At 40.3% G+C, this 26,327-nt stretch overlaps 1 protein-coding gene and 1 non-coding gene across 3 annotated transcripts in view; one reads left to right on the top strand and one right to left on the bottom strand.

The window, feature by feature from the left end:
• KCNK2 (potassium two pore domain channel subfamily K member 2) overlaps window positions 1–26,327 on the top strand; it is a 136,586-nt gene that overhangs the window by 67,536 nt on the left and 42,723 nt on the right. For both annotated transcript variants that reach the window (XM_029046958.2, XM_029046957.2), the window contains exon 3: window positions 2,152–2,269. In XM_029046958.2, the coding sequence (XP_028902791.1) occupies window positions 2,152–2,269 (118 nt within the window). The remainder of the gene's footprint in view (window positions 1–2,151; window positions 2,270–26,327) is intronic.
• LOC114805795 lies at window positions 729–866 on the bottom strand. Its single transcript, XR_003753818.1, has one exon. It is a non-coding gene; the product is annotated as a small nucleolar RNA SNORA7 (small nucleolar RNA).

Here is a 26,327-nt window from a genome sequence, read left to right as displayed (position 1 = left end):
CATTTTTAATTGGCCTTGGCTCATGAATTGATAATACTTCTGACTACCTATGACTCGGACCATGAGGCCAACGTGGGACAAGAACTATGTCTGACCTGATTGTATTGTATCTACGTCAGCCCTGAGTCTGCATGTAGTAAATGGTTTGTTATTAATATTATTATTATTAGTGGGGAGAAGGGGAGGAAATAAAGAATGGCCAAAGTGTCTGGGGAGCACTTACCCAGGAATGTTTGGGGAAGGAAAGGCAGGGGAGCTGAAGCTGGTGAAACAGGGAGATGCATGGCCCAAAGTTTATAAAAATTGATCAGTCTTCCACTACATTAATATAGAATCAAACCCCTGGGAATGAGGGAGAATTCCCCTTGCTCACTCCCTCCCCTTTCAAATTCTCTGGATTATCGCATTCCCCTTTTTAGAGTCCTCCTGAAAACCCACATCTTCAAGGATACGTTACCCATTTAAATTCCAATTCCTCAGATGGACTGATCTTAAAAGCCATTCACTGTTTTATGCCTTCCAGTCGTCTCTGACCCACGGTGACATCATGGACACATCTCTCCCAGAGTGCCCCACTTCCATCTGCCATCATTCCGATAGTGTATCCATTGAGTTTGCTTGGTAAAAATACAGAAGTGGTTTACCGTTGCCTCCTTCTGCTCAGTAAACTTGAATCTCCGGCCTCGACTCTCTCCCACTCCGCTGCTGCCCGGCACAGGGGAGTCTTGACGTGTAGCAGGTTGCTTTCCACTCGCTAGCCATTGGCCAAGCTAGGAATGCAATGGGTATGCCTCTGCATGATTCTCCCTCCCATAGTCGAGACTGGTAGGGTACTGGAAACTCTCCAGGTGCGACCCTGAGAGGATAAAAGACATTCATAGACATATGCATAAATCAACCTATGCTCTTCCCTTATTAATTCACTTACATATTAAATTTATTAATTTCTCTATATTCTTGCTATTTCCAGTTGTCCCTATTTTTTCCCTCCTCCAGTATATATAAGTAATATATCCACCTAGCTCTGTTAGATCCTCTGTAAATCCGTAAGCTCCTTGGGAGCAGGGATTGTCAATAAATGCCACCAGTTGATTTATTGATTATCTCCATCTTCCAATTGTAAACTCCTAAAAGGCAGGGAATATGCCTGTTACTTCTATTGTACTCTGCCAAGCACTTAGTACACCGATCTGCATGCGGATAATAGCAGCATGACTATTAGAAAGAGCTCAGGTGTGAGAGTCAGATGACCTCTGTTCTAATTCTGACTCTGTCAATTGCTTGCTGTGTGACCTTGGACAGATCACTTAATTTCTCTGTGCCTCAGTTTCCTCAACTGTAAAATGGGTATAAAATACCTGTTCCCTTCTACTTCGACTGTGAGCCCCGTGTATTATGGGGACTGTATCAGACCTAATTAACCTGTACCTATCCCAGTACTTAGAACAGTGTTTGAATCATAGTAAGCACTTAACTAAAAACACCTTAAAATATATATATTTTGGTGTAGTTATATATACCAAGGAGGAAAACAGCCAGGCTATGAGCAAGTTATTTCCACAGATTTTGGATCAATGAGTCATATTGTAGATTCTCTCATATTCCCAGTGTGTTTATCTGAAGTCCTTAGGGAGGCAAACAATTATTTGTAAGTAATAAGTTAATTTATTAAAAAAATCCATCATACACTCCCACTTTAAATTTAACTAGATATACCTTCAAATGATGCAGAGTTTTCAGATTCAAATGTTAAAAAGTTTGGTTGAATATTTTGCATTCTTAATATGGTTTTTATCTGCCATTCACACTTTTGTGCATTTTCTAGCTGGAATTCAAATCAGTCATATTTGTATAGCATGTGATTTTGCGCTTAACACAAGTAGACCTTGAATGATTTTTAATATTGGTAATAAATGCATTTATATCTTATCTGGTTCATAATTATTTAATATTTGATAGCAAACAATGTAAATGTCACAAAATCTGTTCATATTGAAATGTTAAGTGTTAAGCTAAAATTGTAATTTTCTAGAAAAAATGAAAATATAACTGATTCCTTTTTTTGATCATGTAATTTTGTGAATAGAAAAAAATCTGTATGATTTTAACTATATTTCATGTATACTGACAAGTTTCTTTTTAAACTTGCAGCAAATAGTGGCAGCAATAAATGCAGGAATTATACCTTTAGGAAACACCTCCAATCAAATCAGTCACTGGGATTTGGGAAGTTCCTTCTTCTTTGCTGGCACTGTTATTACCACCATAGGTAGGACACAACTTATTTTATTCTGGTAAAGTTTGTGTGTGACTATTTATTTTTATTAGAAATTTGTTCTGACAACATTTGGTAATTTTTTCCTGTTTGTCATCTTGTTTCATCTTGTAGAAAAAAAAAACCTGGTCTGATTTTGAATGAGAAAAGAAGCTTTTGAAATGAGATGGCTACTACTAAGCCAAAATTTATAATTAAATTCAATGCTTTATCAATCAATGGTATTGCTGGGCACTTACTGTGAACTGTTTTTCCAGAGAGATGGCAAAGCAGATCAGACAAATAGAAGACTCTTAACTTTGAGGAGCCTAACCTTAACTTTGTTTTTACCACTGATTTGATCTTTCTGAGATGAAGAGCCCTCTGAGCTCTCAATTTAGTGGGAAAGGATTTTGACACACTGTTTTAAGCCTATTCAATTATAGATTGATCTATGTCCTTATTTAGTCCTTCAGTGATATTTGTGTGCTTACTCTTTAAAAAACATTCTACTGTGTGCTTGGGAGAGTAGAAATAGAGTAAGATACAAACCCTGCTCTCAAGGAGCTTACAGTCTAGCAGAGGAGACAGTCACTAAACTAAATTTCAGGTAAGGGAAGCAACTGTTTATAAAATATGTACATATGTGAGCCAGTCGTGGGCAGGGATTGTCTCTATTTGTTCCTGAATTGTACTTTTCAAGCGCTTAGTACGGTGCTGTGCACACAGAAAGCGCTCAATAAATACAATTGAATGAATGAGTATGTGCTGTAGGGTGGGACTTTTGGCATAGTCTATCAGTTGTACTGAATGCTTACTGTGTCCCCAACACTGTACTAAACACATAGGTGATAAGGTAGGGAGAAAAAATAGTGGGTGAGATGAGAGCTTGGAAAGGGAGGGTAATTGTATGCACTTTGTTTCAGGGGTCGTTTTTACTTGTTTGTATGATGTAGGTGCTTGAGTTACTATGAGAGATAGCTTTGAGTAGCCTCGGGAAGGACAGACACTGGAAAATTCACTGGAGAGAGTGAATATTATATAATACCAGTTTGGGCATGGAGAATGGATTTGAAATTTGGCCTACCTGGTCTGAGAGGAGACTTAGAGGGCAGAGCTATTGACTAGTCATTGGGAATTTAGCCAACCCTGAGGGGAAGGATGACATGAGTAGCCTGCTACTGAAGAAGCTATTCCCAGGGGCAACAACTTAGAATTCTGGACATTCCTGATAAATTTTCTTGTATTCCCAATGTTTCCATAGCCTATTGTGTAGTTTTGAATCATAATCTGGAGAGGGGACAGTGTGAATTATGAAATACTCACTGTTGGCTCTCAGCCAGTCCTGTGCTTCCTCGTTACCCTGCTTTATAGTTTGTAAAAAAAAAAGCATTCAATTGCAAATTATCCTATTTCAGCCACTGATTATAACTCAATTTAACACTGAGTTCCAACCTTACAGGTTATGGTTGTAGACTGGTGAAGGAGGCACACATCATGATTCCAGCATTTTTAATCAAACTCCTAAACAAGAGGAAGTAAAATAATTCTAAACTAATTGTGATTTAAACTTTGCTTCTCTGGGAACTGCTTGTTACATCCTGTAATTTTATGTCGTTATAATGAATCCACTGCAAGGTTTTGCTGCTTGTGGGATACACTGCGATGAACTATCTCTGCATTTTGACTTTGCTTTAATGATGGTGGTGAGAGACGAAAGAGGCTCACTTTTTGAGGGCCCTGTCCTGTTTTTTTTCCAGGATAATCAGGCCAAAAGTTGGGTTTATTTCCTGACAACCAGGAAAAGAGAGAACCCTACCTAATTTTTATCATTAAGAGTAGGCTAAATTTTTAACCTTCACATTTTATTTCCATTTTGGAAAAGATTATAGGATATAATAAAAGAAAAAAATCACAGGATGAATAAAGTGATTTTTTTGATACCTTAAAAATTAAAAATACCAACGTACTCTCACCTAATTGGTTTTAGAAAGATTCAGTCAAGTCACTCCGCAGACAGGGCCAGAAATCAATCGGTGGTATTTATTGAGCACCTATTGTGTACTGTGCATGGGAGAGTTCAATACAACAGAGTTAGTAGATACAGTCCCTGACCATGAGGAGTTTACAGTGTAAAGGAGACAGGCATTAAAATAAATTACAGATACGTACATAAGTGCCACAGGACTGAGAGTGGGGTAAATAAAGGGTACAAATCAATGTTTAAGGGGACACAGAAGGGAGAGGGAGTGGGCTTGAAAGATTGATGGTATATCTACAGGTAAAAGAACATGAAAAGCATAAATTAATTTTCCAGTGGATTGAATGTCATATGCTAAAACATAGTATCAGAAAACTCTTGTTTTCACAACCACCAGTCCTTGTAGATAGAAAATCGAAGAGAAAAACAAGAAGTTTTAGAATGAGGGATTGATGTATTATCTCCCCTTACTGGGAAGGGGTAGATGAAGCAGCGGTAAGTTTAAGCAATAGAAGAGGGTAGTGGGTCCTCAAAGTTTTGGTTTACCTATAAAAATGTTTTATTTATAAAGCTCCTGTTACTATTATTGGAATATAAAAATCCTGTGATATCTTTATAAACAATGCCTCCTTATTTATGCAGCCCAGTATAACCCAGCAAGCCCTACGGATGTTTACTTAAATGCTTAAAAAAACCCCAACAACTGTAGCCTACCTGACCCTAAATTATAGCCGTGAAGAATAGGGATTAGGTTTTGAGTTTGCCTTTTGCAATTGTCTTATGGTATAGGTCTTCTGGTTTTACGTCATTTTGGGGCCTGTAGTTAGCTAGGTCAAATGGGGTTTCATTGGTAGCTGGCTGCCTACACCTGCAGTGCCTTAGGCTGGCACCCAAAAATACTCTGCTCTACTGCCAGCCTAGCAGTTTGCCACCATTTTCCTTTAAAAAATAATGCACAACAGAATGTCGAAGCTCAGCTTTTCAGAGTGTAAGGCTATGGAAAAGCTTTTATGAAGTTTCAAATCCTTTTGAAATTCTAAAAGGACCTAATCAGACTAGGTCTGGATAGATCTGGTCTCAAAATATACCTTGGCCTCAAATATCCAGATATGACAATATTAATAATTATAATTTTGGTATTTCCTAAGCCCTCCCTTACTGTGTACCAAGCACTGTATTGGGTGCTGGCTGGGTTAGAGTCAACACAGGACTCATGGGGCTGACAGGGATATTTCATGACAAAATGGTTTTGCTTGAAAGACTATTAAAAACAATTCACTGTCTTTTAGATTTCCTGAAAAAATGATCTCGATCATTTGAGTACCAAAGTGCACTTCGGCCATAGTTATTTGGATAACGTGGAGCTAATCCCGGCTCCTCCATTTTGCTCTGTGACCTTGGGCAAGTCATTCAACTTCTCCATGCCTCAGTTACCCAATCTGAAAAATGGGGATTAAGACTGTGAGCTTCATGTGGAACATGGACTGTGCCCAACCTGATTAACTTGTATCTACTCCAGCACTTAATACAGTCCCTGCCACGTTATAAATGCTTAAAAAACACCATAAAATAAAATTTTAAAAATCAATCAGTGGTATTTATTGCAAGCTTACCTTTTGCAGAGCACTGTACTAAGCATTTGGGAAAGTACAGTACAACAGTCTCATAATCTAGAGAGGAGCTTCCAGTCTAGAGCAAAAATATCTGAGTAATTACCATCAAGGTATTTTGGGAGGAAAATAGTTTTCTCAATACTCTGCTAATGGAAACCCAGTTTTAACATAATTTTCTTCGGGTCATGTCTTACTTTTTCAAGTTTGTAAGCAATGCCCATGTCCCCTAATTTACTCCTCATTCTTAGAGTTGATCTTCTATAATAACCTTTATGAGGGAACGCCTGCCCAAGTGTATCACAGTAAATCATCCTTTTTAGCACATCATTCCTCTAGTCTGTTAGCTCAGTGTAGGCAGGGAATATGTCTACCAACTCTGTTATATTGTACTCTCCCAAATATTTAGTATAGTGCTCTGCATACAGTAAGTTTTCAGTAAATACAATTGAATGAGTGATCATCATCTGACGGCTATGCTTGCACTCTTCTCCCCCGCCCCTCATTTCCCCAACTTATGACGGGACCCTTAGGCTACCGTATGTGAAAGTGCACTGGAAACCTTTCAAGAAAGATGGTCCATAAATACAAAGTACATTATTATTGCTGATCAGATAGAGGTTTTTAACTTTTAAAAGGTATGCACTCTTTGGACCTCCAGCACTGTCAACATTTCATTACTCATTGTTAAATAATGGTTATAATTAGATTATTTCCTAAACACTCACCAAGTGCTAAGGACTGGGATAGTTACAAGATAGACAGGTTGGCTAAGAGTGTTTTGGAAAATAAAGAGGGCAGAAGGTACGAATATTATCCTGTGGGATATGCCAGTAGAGTTGGCTAAGGTTGTTAGTCAGGGCCCAGAAATTTTTGTAATGACACTAATACTAGAAGGAGAAGGAAAATATATTCCTAGGGAAATTCCCCCAAGGTGAACTGTGATCAGACAGGATCTGGCAGATCCTGCATTGTCTCCCTGCCCAGTACACTCAGACGTTACAATTTCTGTGGTTTCAAGAGTACAAGTAGGTGGATCGTTCATCCGGATTTATGCAGGCTAAGTCCTTTTCCGCCCCCAGTCTCCCACTGCCACTGAGCTCTTAGTACAGTGCCTGACACATAGTAAGCACTTAACAAATACCGTAACTACAATAATACTAATTGTGGTATTTGCTGAGCGCTTACTATGCCCCAGGTACTGTACTAGGTGCTGGGGTTGGACACAGCAAACTGGGTTGGTCACAGTCCCTGTCTCACATGGGTTTCACAGTCTTAATCCCTATTTTACAGAGAAGGTAACTGAGGCACAGAGAAGAGAAGTGACTTGCCCAAGGTCATACAGAAGACAAGTGGCAGAGCCAGGATTAGAACCCAGGTCCTTCTGACTCCATGCTCTGTCCTCTAGGCCACACTGCTTCTCCCTCTATCTTAGACTGTGAACCCCCTGTGGGACAGGGACTGAGTCTTGTATCTATCCCAGTGCTTAGAACAGTGCCTGGCACATAAAAGATCATGCCACCAAGCTGTAGAGGTTGGAAGTGGTACGTGTTCAATGGGGGAAGGAAAGCAATGGCAGCATGGCAGAACTGTCAGGCCCAAGTATTCTGAATCAATTGACAGATCATTATCAATTAAGGATATACTCATTTAATATATTTTTATGGTATTTGTTAAGCACTTACTATGCGCCTGGCAGTGTACTAAGCACTGAAGTAGATTCAACCTAATCAGGTTGGACACAGTCCACATTCCATATGGGGCTCAACAGATCCCCAAATCTCCATTTTTGAGATAAGGTGACTGAGACACAGAGAAGTGAAGCGATTTGCCCAAGGTCACACAGCATACAAGTAGCAGAGCTGGTATTAGAACCCAGTCCTTCTTGCCTTCTCCCTTTACAGCCTGAATGCCCTCAGTCACTTTCAGAATCCTCCCAGTGGAAAATCCTGCAGTTCTGGAACATAATGCTTTAGTTGATTTTTATTGCTCAAGTATCACAATTTCCAAAGAACCAGAGTCAGAAAGCTGACAATAATGAGATGGGATCACTGTAACCTCTTTGTACATCAGGGAGTGAGCGATGCTTGGCAATCTTTAAGGTTTCTTTAAAAAAAGAATCATAGCCTTGCCACATTTAATGGATTCTACTCTCCCCTAATCCTCCTCAGTCTCTAAGATGTCTTTAACTCTGTGGACCACGAACTTCTCTTGTAAACATTATCTTGCATTGGTTTAATCAACACCATTTTCTCTTGGTTCTCCTCTTATCTCTCTTGGCTCTCTTTCTCTTTTGTCAACTCTACATAAATCTTCTCAGCCTAACAGCCTCAGTACAGAAATTTTCTGCCTGCATCTCAAGATTCATCCCATCTGTACTTTATTTTAGTGTCTGCTTCCCCACTTAGATTGTAAGCTTCATGTAGGCAGGGTTCGTGTCTACATTTTTGTGTTCTCCCATGTACTTAGTACAGTCCTTTTCATAGAGGAAAAGCTCAGGAAATACTACCAAATGATTTGTCAAAAAAAATGCTTTGTCTATATCTTGCATGGAGGAATTGTATGGTTTGGCTATATGATTTTTTTTTATAGTTCAACATTTTGAAAACCACCACAAGATTTTTGGATCATCTCTTAGCTTGATTGTATAACGAAACTGTCATGTTTGTGATCTCCGTGTTACAGCAAAAAGTATCTCACCAGCTGAGCTGAAAGGAAGATGCTTATTGAAAAAATTCCAAAACAAAAGTTTTTTGAATCAGTTTGAGGAAGCAGTTCCTGATAAGAAAAGACATATGTTTGCTATGGGAAAGTCAGATAACATATTCAGTGTTGAAACTGCTTTTTGCTTGATTGAGAAAAAGCCTAACAACTTCTCATTGGTGATGGTAGAGATATGGCCCATGTGGGTAGAAAGATAATTTCTGTACTCCTCTGAGAATTTTGGAAACCAGCAACCCATTTTTCCTGTTTTTTTCCTGAATTTATTGGGTTGTCAAGCGCAGGTTTGACCATTTTGCCTGCAATTGTTAGTGATATCATTTTATGTTACTCGACTAGATGTTAACTCAGTAACCTAAGGCACACATCACTGAGTGGCAGGTGGCTTGTCTGCTTTTTGAGAGAATTGTTCATTTCTTTCTGGTACACCTAAGTTTGCAAAGGAAGTTTCTTACTTTGAGTTAGTCTGGCAGTGGGTCATTACCAATCTGATCCATCAATCAATAAGTGGTATTTATTGATTTCTTACTGTATGCAGAGCACTATACTAAGGACTTGGGACAGTACAAAAGAGTAGGCAGACATGGTCCCTGCTCTCAAGGAGTTTACAATCTGATGCAGACATTTTATTATTTTAAAGAAATATTTGTCAGTGTTACAAAATTGAGGCACACGGTTCAAATAAATTGTCAACTGGTACCATCTAGTCCCAAATCTCTCCAAGCAGCCTTGGTAGAGTCACTGCCTATCTGGGGAATATATGAAATGAATTTCAGAATAACATAAATGCTCTATTTCCAATGTTACATTACATAACTCCAACCCTACCTCTATTTTGCTTTATTTCATTATTAGGGCTTCAAATGATTCACTTTCAGTTTTTGTGATTAAGGACTATAGAGAAAACTGTTGGTGCAGAAGAAAAATTTCTAGCCCGAGTAGCGGCAAAAGCATTAAACCTAAGTAGCAGTGTGGCCCAGTGGGAAAAGCACGCACTTAGGTTCTAATCCAGACTCCACCACTTGTCTTCTCTGTGACCTTGGGGAAGTCATGTAACTTCTCTGTGCCTCAGTTACCTCATCTGTAAAGTGAGGATTAAGATAGCAAGCTATAGTTTGCAAGGGGATTTAGAATGGTGTACTGGATAGAGCAGGGGCCTGAGAGTCAGAAGGTCACGAGTTCTAATCCTGCTCTGCAACTTGTCTGCTGTGTGACCTTGGGCAAGTATCTTCACTTCTCTGTGCCTCAGTCACTTCCTCTGTAAAGTGGGGATTGAGATTTGAGCTCTGTGTGGGACAGGGATGTTGTCCAAATTGATTTGCTTGTACCCACTCCAGCGCTTAGTAGAGTGCCTGGCACATAGTGAGCGCTTAACAAATGCCATAATTATTATTAGTATGTGGGGCAGGGGCTGTGTCCAACCTGATTATCTAGTATTTACCCCAATGGTTAGAACAGTGCTTGACATAAGTAATCACTTATCAAATACCATTTTTAAAAAATGGATATATTCTTGCCAGTCACCTGCTAATTTAGTGACCTTTACTTATCCTTGTTTTCCCACTTATGAGAAAGAAAACTCAAACTTATTTGGAAGTAATACTACTTTCTCCTTCCAACCTCATAAGGACATTTTGAGAAGGAAACAAGAGACAAGTTGAGCATTTTGAGGCTCTTGGAAGGAAGGTTAGTGCTTTTTAAATCTGAAGATATTTACATCTTAAGTTTTAGCGAACAAGTAGGGTCCTAGTGGAACAAGGAAGTGATTAAGAATCAGGGTGCCCGGCTTCTAATCCTGGTTGTGCTACTTGCCTGATGTGTGACCTTGGGCAAATCACTTAGCCTCTTTGTGCCTCAGTTTCCTCATCTGTAAAGTGAGGAGTAAATACCTGTTCTTCCACCCCCTTAGGCTATGAGCCTAGTGTGGGACAGTGACTGTGTTCTCTCTGATTATCCTGCATCTAGTCCAGGGCTCAGCACAGTGCTTAGTAAAAATGCTTCACAAATGCCCCTATTAGTCCTATTAACTCTTTTTTTTCAAAAGAAAGCTGGAAAACAGGTGATAGTGATTGAACACCTAGTTTATTTAGAGTACTGTCCTAAGCATTATGGGAAAACAAGACACAGTCCCTACCCTGACTATAATTTCCTTTAGGGCAGGAACAGTTTATCAAGAAAAAAATATATTGCATGCAGTATTTTAACATAGCTAAAATAATTGCAAGACAACTTTTTTTTGAACATCTCTTGCTTTTACTAAATTCTTGGCAACACTTTTTTCATCATCTGAACCATAGTCAGCTCTCAGATGTCGTGATCTATCAGTTGCCTAAAATCTCGGGGCAGCAGATTGACTTTAAGTTCATGCCCAAAATGGAGACCGAACAGACTCTCAACTTGCCTTTTTTGTTTCACCAAGCACTTAATCCAGAATTGTTTGCTGGAGATTAATGGATTCCACACAGCAGGATCCAAACAGGAGCCTGCCAAGTTGAAATGCAAACACGACTCTAAGTATGATTTTGCCTAGGTGAGATGGTTATCAGAGAGAGATTCTTTCCAAGTGTCTAAAGGATTCCACCTTATAAACAAATATATAGTAACTTTTGCCTGGGCTTGTCTACTTTCAGTTAGTAATTATACCTCATATTTGTCTTCCTCCCAGTTCTCTTTTAAGCTTGTTGGGTAATCTTCTTGCTGGAAAATTGGCATTGTTATTTAAATGGTATTATAAATGTACCATGATGTTTACAAAGATTGAACTTGTGCCAAATGAGGTTTGTCTTTAAGTGATGTGGTTTTTATACATGCAAATATAATACAGGCAAAATCAAAATAGGGAGGGAGTTTTGAATATAGACATCATGACTAATTGAAAACCACAGGTGATCCAAACACCACATTTTAGCCATTAATTTGACTAGCTCACCCACTTACCTTTTTCACTGGAATTGCTCACAAAACTCCTAATGGAGTGGTTTGAGCAGCTTCTCCATGTTTTAACCCTGCAGAGCTAATAACCAATGTGAAATTGCCAAAATGTGGGCTACTGAGGGAGTCACAAAGGGCTTGAATAATGCTCAGACTATATAATTAAATTTGGGGTAATGGGTAATTTGCTCTACCTGGAATGTTTCATGAAACAGTTTTGACACTCTCTATTGGTAAATCTGTGTTCAATATTTAAACTTTTGCTTGAATGAATACATCATAAATCTAAGCTTCCTATTCACCCTGCACCAACATGTAAGTAGGCATGCATCTCATTATAAATCATCTACCCTTAGTTACATTATTCTGAATGGGCCATGACTCTTATTGAAAAATAAGCACTTGGTGTTGTACTTTGTCCTTGGAATCAGGCATCGTGTTCTAACAGAACAGATTTCAGCATAAAATCAAAATTATGTCGCCAACCATTTTATTTAGAACCATATCAAATCACTACATTTTTCTTTACCAGCTACTGCTTTAATGCTGTCTATTTTCCAAATTTATGAAATGCAATAAAAATGCTATTCTTGGGAAAGTCTCAAAAGACCAGGAAAGATAATCTGTATTTAACAGTTTACTATATTAGATTACAAGTACAAAATCTTGGTCACATCCTTTGAGCATTGATGCTGTTGGAAACTGTAGGATGTGATTATTGGGTATCTTAATCCCCATTTTGCAGCTGAGGGAACTGAGGCACAGAGAAGTAAAGTGATTTGCCCAAGGCCATACAGCAGACAAGTGGCAGAGCTGATTAGAACCCATGACTTTCTGACTCCAGGCCTGTACTCTATCCACTATGCCATGCTGTTTCCCCCAAGTCGTGGCAGGGCCAATGGAGAACTGTCCTGAATACCTAAGGCTGAGATGATGCTATTGTAGTGACTTCAGCTGCTAATGCTACCATCCTTCTGTTCATCAGATGGAAACACAGAACAAGCCTAGAGACACACACACATGTGCCCTTCCTTATTTTTTTAAATGATTATTTCCTGGGTCTTTCTACCTTCCTTTTATTGGGCTAACTGGAAAATGGAAGTTCAGTAGCGTGAACCTGCCTGAGTTAAGCAGGTTCAATAGATGAGATGAGAATCAGTCATTCTCCGGAGGCGCAAAACTCCATCATTAAGATGGATAAGCGAGGAGTGGCAGGTGCCTTTTAAACTGGTGGTGATGCCATTATACTTGAGAGCTTACTTATTTAATAATCCTGCAGTTCTTGGTTGCATCATTCCAGGGTGTACCCTCAGTTTTCAGTTTCTCATGACTTCCTTTTCCCTGGGATTCTTTGAAAATGTGAATAGAGGGAGTCTGCCTAGATCTTCAATTCCTTGCATAATATCTGGAATGTATGTAATGTTACGCTTGCGCCTTATATGAACTTCCTCACTTTATTCTTTAGAGCAGGAATTCATATTTCTCTTTTATAGTGAGGGTAATTGAGGCTCTGAGGGGTTAAGTTACCCATAACAGAACACATTCACACACCATATACCTACACACCCAGACATGCTCATGCACATAGGTGCATACACAGAAACCCAGACATTATTAGGTGTACAAAAGGGTACATGCCTGTCTAGATGCTCTGGAATAAAAGGAAGCAGGTTGCTCCTAATTGGATTTCTATTTGATTGGGTAGAATAGGCCTGTCTTCTTGGTTTTTTTGCTGTCTGTCTCCCCTTTTAGACTATGAGCCCGTTGTTGGGCAGGGATTGTCTCTATCTGTTGCCAAATTGTACATTCCAAGCACTTAATATAGTGCTCTGCACACAGTAAGTGCTCAATAAATACGAATGAATGAATGAATGAATGAATGAATGAATAGGCCCCTGGAAGCCCGCCTCCAGGGAGTTAAGGTCTAGGCTTATGATCTGTGAAGGTTAAGACATCAGGAATTTCCAGTATATGTGAAATATCAGTTTACCCCATCCCAGAGCCAGAAGTAATTTTGGGCTCAACTCTGTGGAATGTTAAATGTTAAAAGAGAACTTGAGAAAGAATCAGTTCCTTCCCGTTTGATGCAGAAACTTACATTATTCAAGTTTGTCCCAGGGGCGAATTGTCTCCTGGGGTTCAGCAATCTTCTGAAGGATGGAAAGACTGTTGATTTATTTATTTATTTATTTATTTAAACGATATTTGTTAAGCTCTTACTGCATGTCAAGCAGAGTACGAAACGCTGGGATAGGTACAAGTTAATCAGGTAGGACACAGTCCCTGTCTTGCATGGGGATCACAGTCTAAGTAGGAGAGATAACAGGTTTTGAATCCCTATTTTACAGTTGAAGAAACTGAGGCTCTGAGAAGTTGTGACTTGGCCAAGGTCGTAGAGCAGGCAACTGGCAGAGCTGGGATTAGAACCTAGATCCTCTGACTTCCAGACTCCTGCTTTTCCCACTAAGTCATGCTGCTTCCCAGCATGGTGTCTCCAAACCAGACTCCCTGCCCATCCTCTCCACCTTATCCTGTTCCCAGGCCTTTCCCAGAGCGGTATAAAACCTAGGAATCCAGGATCCGCTCTTCTGCCGCTTCCTGGGAATGATGCAATGCAAAGTTCCGCTCCCTTGTTTGGACCAGTTATCACAAGGCTTGCAAGGACCTTACTGAGAAATACATTTTCAGGAGATCTGTGATTTTGTTTGTATCAAGTGTTTTCTGGAAAAGCAACTGAATCAGCGGGAAGTCAGAACTGCTGTATGGATTCTCAGCTGAGTCCTGAAATAACTCTTCTGGGCACCTTGCATTATAGGAAGGAACTGTTACGAATCCTTACCAGGAAAGCAGCAAATTATGCATGAGGACAGGTATGAAATTACTCTGGTGATAAAATGGAAATCAGTATGAGATGTGAGAAAATCAGCACATTTAATGACAATTTAGATTTTAAAGGCAGGTCTCCTGCAGGCATTTTCCTGTAGGGATGCTATTTTAAAAAGGGAGGGGTTTTTTTTAGACTAAAATATCAAATTAAAAGTGTTTATTGGTTCTATTTTAAGTGTTTAATGTCTCTGGCTATTGGACTTAATCTCTTTGAACAGCAGAACATTTATTCTCTTCATTCTCTTTGCTAATATAGTCAATATGGCTTTTGGGTATTTTGATAGCTTACATGAGGCTTTTCACTGCTCCTACTGTGGACTTTATAGTTCAGAATCAAGAGGTAAATACAATTTCTTTTCTTTCGGAAATCACTAAACCTATCCCCCTCTTGACACTAGGTACATATACTTCAGTCAAGGCATCGGCACCGGGACTGCACATCCAGCCCAAGATGAGGGGGAAGGGAATAATAATAATGATGGCGTTTGTTATGTTCTTACTATGCTTCAAGCATTAGTCCTTTGCTTGTCCTGGATTTTCCTTTGTTCTCAGAGGGATCCACAACTGCAGAGCAACTTCATTTCCCACTTCACATCTACACTTCCACCACCAAGCTGGATCCTACACCATCATCTAAGCTTAGTACAGTGCCCTGCACACTGTAAGCACTCAATAAATATGATTAATTGATTGATTCCCTGACAGTGCTCCTGCAGCCCAAGCATAAATGGGAAGAAAGGATAATTGTGGGAGGGGTCCAAAATAGCTTGACAGGGATCCAGAGTGAAGTTGTTAGCTGAGTGTTGCAGCACAAACCTCAAAACATCTGCAGGAACAGCATGAGATCTGGTCTCAATGCCTACCAGTGGGCAGAGTCTGAGGTTCGCTTGAACTGTCACCATGAGTAGAGGTTGTCTTTTTCAAGTTAAATGCTTTATACAGTTGCATCTTCTACCAAGGAAAGACAACACATTTAGCCTTCAGGCCTCAGCTTGGGTAACCATGTCTGAGTTTGTCCTTTGTGATGGTTTCTTCACATTTTTCAATCTTCTTATTGTAGCTACAGTTCTATTTGGTATATTGCTGAGAGGCAAATTGGATTTACCATTTATAAGCTGATCATAAATTCTTCCTGACTTGAAGCATATGCACTTGAGACAGTTAACATTTATTGAAGACTCTCTGGGTGCAGAGGACTGTATCACACATGTTCACCCAATAGAATGGATATTCAGTAAATACATCGTAAGCTCCTTGTGGGCAGGGAATGTGTCTATCAAACCTGTTGTATCGTACTCTCCCAAGACCTTAGTACAGTGTTTCACACACAGTAAGCATTCAATGAATACCACTGGTTGATTGACCAATTGGGTAAATTTGTTAGAAAATTTTCCTTCACTAAAGAGTTACAACTGAACTCCTAAGCTTTCCCTCATTATAATTTGGCAGGAACTTTAAGTCTTTCTTCATAGCATCTATGCCTTATAAATCAGGCATAGTAATTTTGTGTTTTCCACTTTCCTTTCAGACTTCCTAAATTTAGATCTAAATGTGGTTATTTCAAGTTTTTATGTGGCAGATATTTTTTCTTCTCCAGGAGATCTTCTCCTTTGAGATTTTTCTTAAAATTTTTGGCCAATTGTCAGTCTCACTATCAGTGATTTTTACTGAGCATTTGAAGTGTGTAAGGCACTGACCACTGATTCACTTCTCTTCTTGTAGTTTCTGATTTTTAAAAAATGGTATTTAGTAAGCGCGTACTATGTGTCAAACAATTTTTTAAGTGCTGAGGTAGATACAGTCCCTGTCCCAAGTGGGGCTCACAGTTTAAGTAGGAGAGAGTAGGATTTAGTTCCCATTTTACTGAGGATTTAGTCCCCATTTTACTGAGGCACTGAGAAGTGAAGTGACTTGATCAAAGTCACACACAGCAGACAAGTGATGGAGTCGGTATTAGAACCCAAGTCCTCTGATCCCCAGACCCAAGCTCCTTCCACCCTTCTGGCAGAAAAGGTTCCTAGAGAGGCATCTCCATAGCTCAGTGGTCTCCCAGCTTTGTCGTTGCTCCTCACTCCCTCTTCTGCATATGCCTCTACTCAATGGGATGGGGGGAGGGCCCAGGCTGTCCCTCCCTCCCGCGCACCTTACTTTGACACTTGGAGGCCTTCTTTGTCTTTGCTTCTTGCTTCGTCAAAATCTCCTGTCCTGGTTATTTCTTTGGACCAGATTCTAACCTGGAAGTGAATACATTTGTATCGATTTGATACAATCTGGGTACATACATGCTGATTCCACATACACCCTATTCTCCATATAGCCAAATTGAGCCAGTAGTTAGGGACTCAGGATTTCTCACTATTCTTGCATTGGTTCTACTCTACTGGATTAGAGTTATTAGATGATTGGCTTCGCAGCCTCAAAAGTAGGCTTTGCAAGACCAGGTGTTCAGTCTTTACAAATTATCTTTATCTCAGATGAACAAGACCTTTTGGCCATCTTGCTTGCCTCTCATATGGCAGTTTCACTACCGTCCTTCTGATACAAATCTTCAGGAAGTAAAAAATTGAAAAGAAATGAAATACCTCATACTTAGGATGTGTTTTCCCTGAGGGCACAACCTTTAGTTGAAGAGGTTTCTTCAGTAACAAAAGTTTGAATCTGCTTAGAGTCAGCCTGCCCAAGTAACAACCTCAGGTTAGTAGATGTTGGGCTGGAGCCACAAGTGACAATCACCTCTGAGCGCATGCCAGGAACCTGATCTCAGCACATCTGCCTGATTGGCAGAGAGCCCACTGAGTTCTTCTACCCTCCCTCTCCTTCCCCTTTCCATTAGCACCCCTGTCACCCCAACACTGATGCCAGCCATTCTCAGAGCCCAGGGAAACTGATGGGGGCAGAGGTGGCAACTGCAGGGAGAGTGTAGGAAGCCAGTTGGTAGCAGCAGGGAGCATCCCCCCAAGCCTGCAATCCTACAGAAAAATTCCTCTCTCTTTCAACCTAATGTTTTTCAATCCTGCTGAGTAGCATCCTAAAGAATTCAGTGAGAACCATTTAAGAAATGAGTAGGTTCCAAAATTTTTTCTCAAGCACTATTTTGTCTGGAATAATTCATGGTCCTCCTCTCATTCACCCTCATATTATTAGCAGTATTATTAGTAATAATGTTATTGGAAATTTTCCAGGGCTCATTTATATGTTAAGCACTGGAGTAGTATAAGATAATTAGATCAGACCTAGTCCCTATCCTCATTGAGTTCACAGTCTAAGAGGTATGGAGAGCAGGAACTTTAACTCTAATTTTACAGCTGAGGAAACTGAGGCATAGAGCGGTTGACTGATTTGTTAGGTCAGTGGAAGAGCTGGGTTTAGAACCCAATTCTCCTGACTCGAGCCCCACGCTCTTTCCACAAGGCAACACTGCCTCCCATCTATTTTTATATATGCAGTTCCTATTTATTGTTAGCCAAAGTCTCCTGTTGAATAAACTCTGGCAGGAACCGCACACGCGCAGGCTAGGGAGCCCAGGGTGCTGCTGCCAACTCAGATACCATGAATCTACTGCCAGGGTGAGAAACTTTAGGGAAGCAGGAGACCCCTATATAAAAGCCACAGCTTCATCCATTGTCCATGGCACTGAACGAAGCGGCGCACAAAACGAAGTATAGAAGAGAGATGTTACACATCCGCTGTCCACAAGGAGCTTACACACTAAAGGCGGGTGATCTTTGACTTTCCCCGGACTATCGGAGCACATCTTTCTCTGAACCATTTATGCCCCTCTTACAGTTTGTGAAGATTCCCCTTTTCCTTTTACCAGTTCTGTTGATTGTACTCTTTTTTAAATCTCTGTGGAGGTGGTATTGTCTCCCTATGGAAATCAACTCAGGAAGGGAGGCTACAGAGAAGATTTTTTCACCATCAAATGCATTCATATATTAACAGGATTTTCATTTGGAGGTTTTACTTTATTGGTTTCTCTTTGGATTTACTTAATGTGTGAAACTGTTAAAAAGGTGGGCTATTTCTGGATAAATATTGGCATTTATTCTGAATCAGAAATGGGTTCCAGGTAGTTCAGTTTTCTCCAGTACTTCTGGACTTGGGATGGGAGTGGGTGATTTAAAAGTGTCTTCCCTTTTGTTTGAATCTGGAGCTGCAAGTGGGCAAGGATTCCTGGGTCCTCTTTCTGAGCCAGGGGAAAGGGCCAGTCTCCGTAAGCACCCAGGGATCAGAGGAATCCAGCACACCTCACCTCACCTCTCATAAGAGTTATCAAAAATATCCAGGCACACCAAACACACTAGTTGCTAGCATTTCATTTTTCTACAAAAATATTCAGTCTACTTCTCAAGAACCTTCATTGTTTTCCGATTCATCTCCACATCAAAAAGAAACTCCTTAGCATTGGCTTTAAAATACCCAATCACCTCGCCCCTTCCTCCCTCACCTTGCTTCACTCCTACTACGATCAGGTCCGCACCCTTGGTTCCTCTAATACCAACTTACTCAACTGTACCTCCATCTCTTCTATCTCACTGCCAACCTCTCACCCATGTCCTGCCTCTGGCCTGGAACACCTTCCCCTTCTTATCTGACAGACAATTACTCTCCCCACCTTCAAGCCTTATTGAAGGCATATCTCCTTCAAGAGGTCTTCTCTGACTAAGCCCTCATTTCCTTTTCTCCCACTCCCTCTGCATTGGCCTCATTTGCTCCCTTTATTCACCCCAACCCCCCAGCCATTCAGCATTTATATATGCATCCGTAATTTATTTATACATGCTCGTGTCTGTCTCCTGTAAACTCTAAACTCACTGTGGGTAGGGAATACGTCTATCAACTTTGTTATATTATTATATTGTCATCTCCCAAGTGCTTAGTATGGTGCTCTGCACACACTAAGCCCTCAATAAATACAACTGATTGATTTCTGACTTGAGAGTTTGAGATATTGACTTTAAACATTTTTTACATGAAAAGAGGGGGAAAAATACAGTTTTTTAAAAAATACCAGAGACTTTAAAAAAAATTTGTTCAAATTAAAAACCAAGTGCTCTATTTTTAATGCATCTGGATAGGTGCCATAGAAATATACTTAGTTAAGCAGTAATTCTGAAGAAGTAGTATCTAGACTTTCAAGGATCTTGCTAAATGTGCCACTTGGAGGTTGTTTGATAGTTATTAAGCCACATCTTTGCTGATGCCCAAATTATAACCTGGTACCTAGTTTATAGTTTATAGAGAAGCAGCGAGGCTCAGTGGAAAGAGCACAGGCTTTGGAGTCAGAGGTCATGGGTTTGAATGCCGACTCGGCCACTTGTCAGCTGTGTGAATTTGGGCAAGTCACTTAACTTCTCGGTGCCTCAGTTACCTCATCTGTAAAATGGGGATTAAGATTGTGAGCCCCAAGTGGGACAACCTGATTCCCCTGTGTCTACCCCAGCACTTAGAACAGTGCTCGGCACATAGTAAGCGCTTAACAAATACCAACATTAGTGGTGGAGAAATTCAAGCAAGAAGAGATTCTGGCTCACTGAAGACGTATATTAGCTAAGTTTCTTATACAATGTTCATATGCCTTGCCAGGGCTTACATTCTTAGGTGTTTGGAGTCTGCAAAACAAAAGTACATATAGGTATAGATGTCCACCATATACATGTGTATCTATACCTATATCTACACACTTCATGAAAAAGTACAGTGTTGAGCATTTATTAATGCTCTTGGAATCTTTGTTTCTGTTTTGTCCCAGGGGATGCTTGACTTGAATATCTCTAATAGTTTTGTTCTCTCACGGTACAATGTAGCATTAATGTTATGCCTGGATGATGTTTTGATTGCTCTTTTCACATTCTCAGAAGCATTGCCTAGACATGTCCTTTACCAGGCAGAGCTGACATGACCTGGAAGTCATAATTCTCATCTTCATAAATTTAAGCCCGGTTCCCCTTTGTTGGACCTCCCCAAGGAACTGATTGGCAGTTTAATTCAGATTAGCAGTTTGTCTTTCTATTAAAAGCTGTGCAGTAGTAAGTGAGTGAGATTATATTATGTGAAACTAGATTCCTCTTTACACAGGATTCCTTATGGAAACCAAATCCCAGCTGGATTTACAGGGTTGTGAGAAAGCCAGCTAGGTTAGAAAGTACATGTCCTTCTGGCACTCCTTCGAGTATCGGATCTGTCGGGTCTCTCGCGGTACGCAATGCATCATTTCCACCCAACCCCAGGTAGTCTCTTTAAGGGGCTCTGTGCCAGGAAAAAAATGGGGCCCTTTTGGACAAAATTCAAAAAGCACTGTTAGCCTTTTCCACTGTAAAATGTTCTGACCTTAGATACCCGCCCGACAAGGGCATAGGGTACATTACCCCAGGGTTTGCCAGCTGGAGGGTGGTGAACAGAAACCTTTGATTTTGCTCCTCTGCTCGTTGGGTTGGGCTCCCAACTTTCCTCTTCCCCTGTCTCCAGCTGCACCTGAAAGCTTCTGAGCAGAACTCAAAGGGAAAAAACAACAACAAATAAAAACCATAAAACATAGAGTATCTGACCTAAAAAATAGTCTCTGAGTGGGGCTGATGCTTTTGCTCTTTAAAGCCTTCCTGTTAACCCTAAACTTCTTCCTAATCTAACCTCTGCCGATTCCTATTTTTGCCCCCACAGTTAAAGATATAAATGTGTCCATCTGGTTCTGATGGGACAGAGTGAGTAGTAGTGGTGATAGAAATTATGTCTTCTGTGTGCAAAGCACTGTACTAAATACTGGGAAAAAATACACTTGTGAGAATTATGTGTAGTCCCTGGCCCTGAAGGGTCTCACAGTTTAAAAGTGAAAGTGGGAGAGGAGGGATTAGGGATAAAAACATAAGGAAAAATGAAACAATAAAACACAAAAACAGTTTTAAAGGCGCGAAAATGATAACTGCCATAAAAACAATAGGGTACTCTGGTTAGAGGAGCAGGGTTTTGGGCTTTTGTAGATCAGAGACCAACTGGGCTGATGGGAAGGGGCAGCAGGAGGGAATTCACAGTGCTGCCCCCCCGCTGGTTCTGAATCCAGTCAAACCAAAACCTTCCCTGTGGCCACACACTGCCACCGCTGGAGTTCCTCACGGCCCCTGTTAGTGCCGGCTCGGAGGGGAGGCCCACGGTTGATGCTCTGGGAGGGTAGTCATGCATGATTTGTGCAGAATAGATTAGTAAATAGTAAGATCAAACAAAGAGAGGCAGAGAGAGGAGGTATAAGGGGAAGAGAGAGAGGAGAGAGATTAGAACTCACCTTTCTTTTAACCCTAGGTAGAAGCGACAGTAGTAGAGGCAGCACAGGGCAGGTTAAGTCAGCAGAGGATGCTGCCCCTGCCTGGGCAGAAGCAGTGGTGGCCCAGGACTTACCTATCCTGGAGTAGTCGAAAGCTTTTCTGGCGGAACCATTCACAAACCCAGGAGAGGCCGGTTTAACCACAATGGCACCACTTTAGAGGAGGAGGAGAAGGAGGAGAGAGAAGCTGGATGGATTTTTCTCCTGCCAGGTCAGGAGGTATCTCCTTCCAGCTCTCCTACCATGCCGTCACACCGACCCTCTGGCCAAATGCAGGACCCTTAATTTAAGGGCAAGAAGGAACCCTGGTGTGACCGTCCAGCCTATTGCTACTCACGGAGAGGCAACACGGCGTAGTGGATAGAGCACGAGCCTGGGAGTCAGGGGATCATGAGTTCTAATCCTGGCTCTGTCGCTTGTTGCAGTGTGACCTTGGGTAAGTCACTTCACTTCCTCTCTGCCTCAGTTCCTTCATCTATGAAGTAAGATTAAGACTGTGAGCCCTATATGGGACAGGGACTGTGTCCAACCCAATTAGCTGGTATCCACCCCAGCACTTAGAACAGTGCCTGGGACATAGTAAGCACTTAATAAATACCACAGTTATTTATTATTTGATCACCTCGCTCAAAGCTGCCATGGGGTTTGAAGATTATGAGCCTGTGCCTCCTAGCTAGGGGCATGCAAAGACATCTTGTTGGACTCCTTCAGTGGCGTACGGAGTGTGCCCAACACACCCAGTGACCCCGTTACTTATTAGAGGATCAGATGGAGCACAGAGGGCCATACTGGGAAATAAATTGCCAGACTCCTGACAGACCAGATCCAGAGAATCGGATCAACCGTTCATTCATTACACTACACAGTATTTCGTTCTCGTGACATCTTCATGAGACGGGGACAAGGAAGATGTCTTCATTTAATAGTGAGAAATGCAAGTCCAAAGGGGTATACTCGCGATAGAATATGGAGCAGAGGCCTGGTCTTTGAATTTCCAAACTAGTGAGCTCTCATCTTAAGCCTCACTAGAGATGAGGGTTGTTGAAGCCATGATATGGACTTTGAAATGGCACCATTAGAAAAACAGTCAGTTTAACAAATGTTTGGGGCTTGCTGAGCTGCTGCAATAGATGTTTATCCTGTTGTTTTCAGAACGTTTTCAAGGGGAACAGAAGAGAAGTTAGTTTAGGAATAACAGGCAGAAGGATCCAAATGACAAATCATTACAGCATACGCTGCTGTTGCACTTGTGCCTTTAAATTGGGCAGCTAAAACAGCTCGTTTTTGATCTTCTATCCTTTACCTTTTATTAGTTGGGGATGGGTATAAGTGGCTTCATTTTCACTTCATTTTCTCTTGGTGAGATGTGAGAGTCAGTGCAATAATACATTGATGATGTCTAAAGATGTAACCTTTTGAGAAAGAAATAATCATTTGCAGGCAGAAAACAGTTTTTAGATATCAATTAAACAGCGGCAGTATTTTAGGAGTAGTTCAGAAAGCATTTGTGCGTGTGCTGAATTTGGGGTGAATAAATCATGTGAGTCAAGAACATTTTAATTATTTTTAGGTACCTGGGAGGATGAATAGTCACACAAGAAAATGATGCTTGCCTGGGAGGCATAATTCCTGTTTTTTTGGGGTTTTTTTCATTTTGCATCCTGTTAGAGTAGAATTACTAAATAAATGATAAACAATAAATCTGATCCATGTACAATAAATGGTGTTCCATACTTGAACTCTTTTCATACATCTAACTGCCATTACAAAATCTGTGAAGGGAATCATAACAAAATATAATCTAGCATGTTAAAAAAGCACCACATTGGGAGTAAAGATGAAACATTTAATGAAGCAATTCTTCAGGGGGCTTTTTGTTGGTGAGTTTCCCATGCACTGAGTTCTAAAAAGCTTTCCTGGGACCATTTTAGCCTTCACCTACAGCACTACTGTTGATGATATAGCAAAGGAAACAAGAAGAAGAAATTTGATATGTAGTGTTGGGGTACAGTACTTGAGTCACATATTAACATGCCATCCTGGAGGAGACTTGACATTTAATAAGAGCATTTCTATTCTGAGGAACTATTTAGACCAGTGCTTAGCACCTAGAACAGTTATAATAAGTTATTATTGTCATTACAACTTTTAAAGAGTATAAAATTTGGACGATAAACTTTTTCTGCTTCCTAAATCGGAATTGTTGCTTTCAATCAATGGTGTTTCTCTCTGTTTGATTTGAGACAGACTTGTGTATCCCAATTTCCTCTCGAATGGCTGAGTTCTTTTGCCTTCACCCAACTGTGTATTTGCACCAGCATTCAACCTTACAAAGGTGTTAATTGCTACTTCAATCAGTGATACTTATTGAGTGCCTACTGAATACCAAGTACTATACTAAGCCCTTGGGAGAATGCAGCAGAGGCAAGACACGGGCTATGTGCTCTAAAGGAACTGACGATCTAGTGGGTGAGACCGACAGACAAAAATTAGTTTCAAATAGTGTGCTGTGAGCTAGTTATAATTTTAACCAGTTCACTGCTTTATCTGACTGTTCTAGTTTGTCTTATGATACATTTTCATACCAGAGTTATCATGTTTCTTAAGTTCCAACCTATACGACTATTCATTCTGCTGATTCATGATTTTTAACAAAATCTACGTATAAAAACAATTTTTTGAAATACAAACAGAATGAAAAGGTTCAGCTGATCTTTTCTTCTTGGGCTAGTGGAAAATCTAAATAAACTTTTCAAAGTCTTGTCAATTATGTTCTCTAGCTGGTATTTGAAATAAAGCAACAGAGATGACAGCCTTATTAATAAGATATATTGTTGGTATTTGTTAAGCACTTACCATGTAGTGAGCGCTGTTCTAAGTGCTGGGATAGATACAAGGTAATAAGGTTGTCCCACGTGAGGCTCACAGTCTTAATCCCCATTTTACAGATGAGGTAACTGAAGCACCAAGAAGTTAAGTGACTGGCCCAAAGTCACACAGCTGACAGGTGGGGGAGTTGGGATTAGAACCCATGACCTCTGACTCCTAAGCCCAGCCCTTTCCACTGAGCCAGAGTCGATCAAAAGTAAAGCAGACATGGAATTATTCAAATAAGAATATAATGACAAATGTTTAGATTTCTAGGCCCTGAATATTCCTTTGTGTTCATCCAAGTTCCTAACACCTTGCAAATATTTAATCAGAGGAGCCACTTAGGCATTTTTGATAATAACAATCAGAATAATAATAACAATTCTTTGCATTAAACAGTACCTTTGAACTTCTTAGACATCACTGCATTAATCTTCATAATCTATCCGAGACATGAAAATTGTGGGCATTATTATCTCTTTCATATCTAGGAAGGCTTATTGCAATTAGGAATTAAACCTTGTTTTCCTCACTTTCAGTATTTATTGCTTTCTTCATTTGATGTCACTACAATGAGTAGGTCCGAAATGATTCTAATCCTGGCTCTGCCTCTTGTCTGCTGGGTGTTTTGGGGTATATCACGTAGCTTCTCTGTGCCTCAGGTAACTCATCTGTAAAATTTGAGATTCAGTACCCATCTTCCCTCCTACTTAGACTGTGAGCCCCATGTGTCTGACCTGAATATTTTGTATCTCTCCTAATGCTTACTACAGTGCTTGGCATATACTAAGTGCTTAACAAATACCACAGTTATAACTATGATGCCAAATCATTGGGATCTCTGGTAATTGGGCTTTTGGATATGGCGTTAGTGTTAGAGAGCAGAGGTTGAACTTGGTGATCGACCACATTTCTTGAGGAAAAAGTGTAAATTGCCCTGCAAACCATTGGCCATATGTTAGATTGTAAGTTCCTCTAGGGCAGGGAATGTCTCTTTGACGTCTATTTATTATTACCTAATTCTTAGTACTGTGCACTGCACAGAGCTGCAGGTCAATAATTGCTGATAATATCAGTGATGATGATGAAAGTGAAGTTGATGACATGTTTGAAAGCATCTGATTATGATGGGGAATTTCAGTCTAGTATAAATTACCAAGGTAATTTTGTTACAATAGTATATCTATATGTAGTTGTCGTATATTTTTAAAGAAGACATAATTGACATAAAGTTTACCGCTGAGTGAAAAGACGAATGTGGGACTCTCAAACCTGGCTACGTTGTATATACAAATAACCTGTCCTTTGTTGTACTGGCATGTTTTAACGTTTGCAGCCCATGGTGTTGTTTTCTCTTTTGCCTCGTCTTTGGTTTATTATGAAACTTGTACTTGAAGTTTCTTGGTAGCAGTGTGCCATGCTGGTCTGTCCTCAGCGGTAAACTCTCAATTTTCAGCTAGGATCAATAAATCAATAGCACATGGTCTGAAGCTTGATTTTACTGTGACCTTGAAACAGTATGATGTCTAGAGTAGCAGGTAAATCACTGTCATTTCATTTTCATTCTTCCCAGAAATTTTCTACTGCAAATTGCCTTGCTTGTGGTGTATGGCATATCATGTAGCACAACTTCCTACAACTAAGTGCAGATACCAGTAGTGAGTGTTTTCACACTATAGCCCTAATTTCCTGTCTACAGAGTAGGGATGGTAAATGATCACCTTGTCAAGGTGAAGATTAAAGAGATTTTTATAAAAT

This window comes from Ornithorhynchus anatinus, chromosome 19 (genome assembly GCF_004115215.2).
Source record: "Ornithorhynchus anatinus isolate Pmale09 chromosome 19, mOrnAna1.pri.v4, whole genome shotgun sequence".
In the NCBI taxonomy this organism is placed as follows: domain Eukaryota; kingdom Metazoa; phylum Chordata; class Mammalia; order Monotremata; family Ornithorhynchidae; genus Ornithorhynchus; species Ornithorhynchus anatinus.
This window is presented reverse-complemented; position numbering and strand designations above follow the sequence as displayed.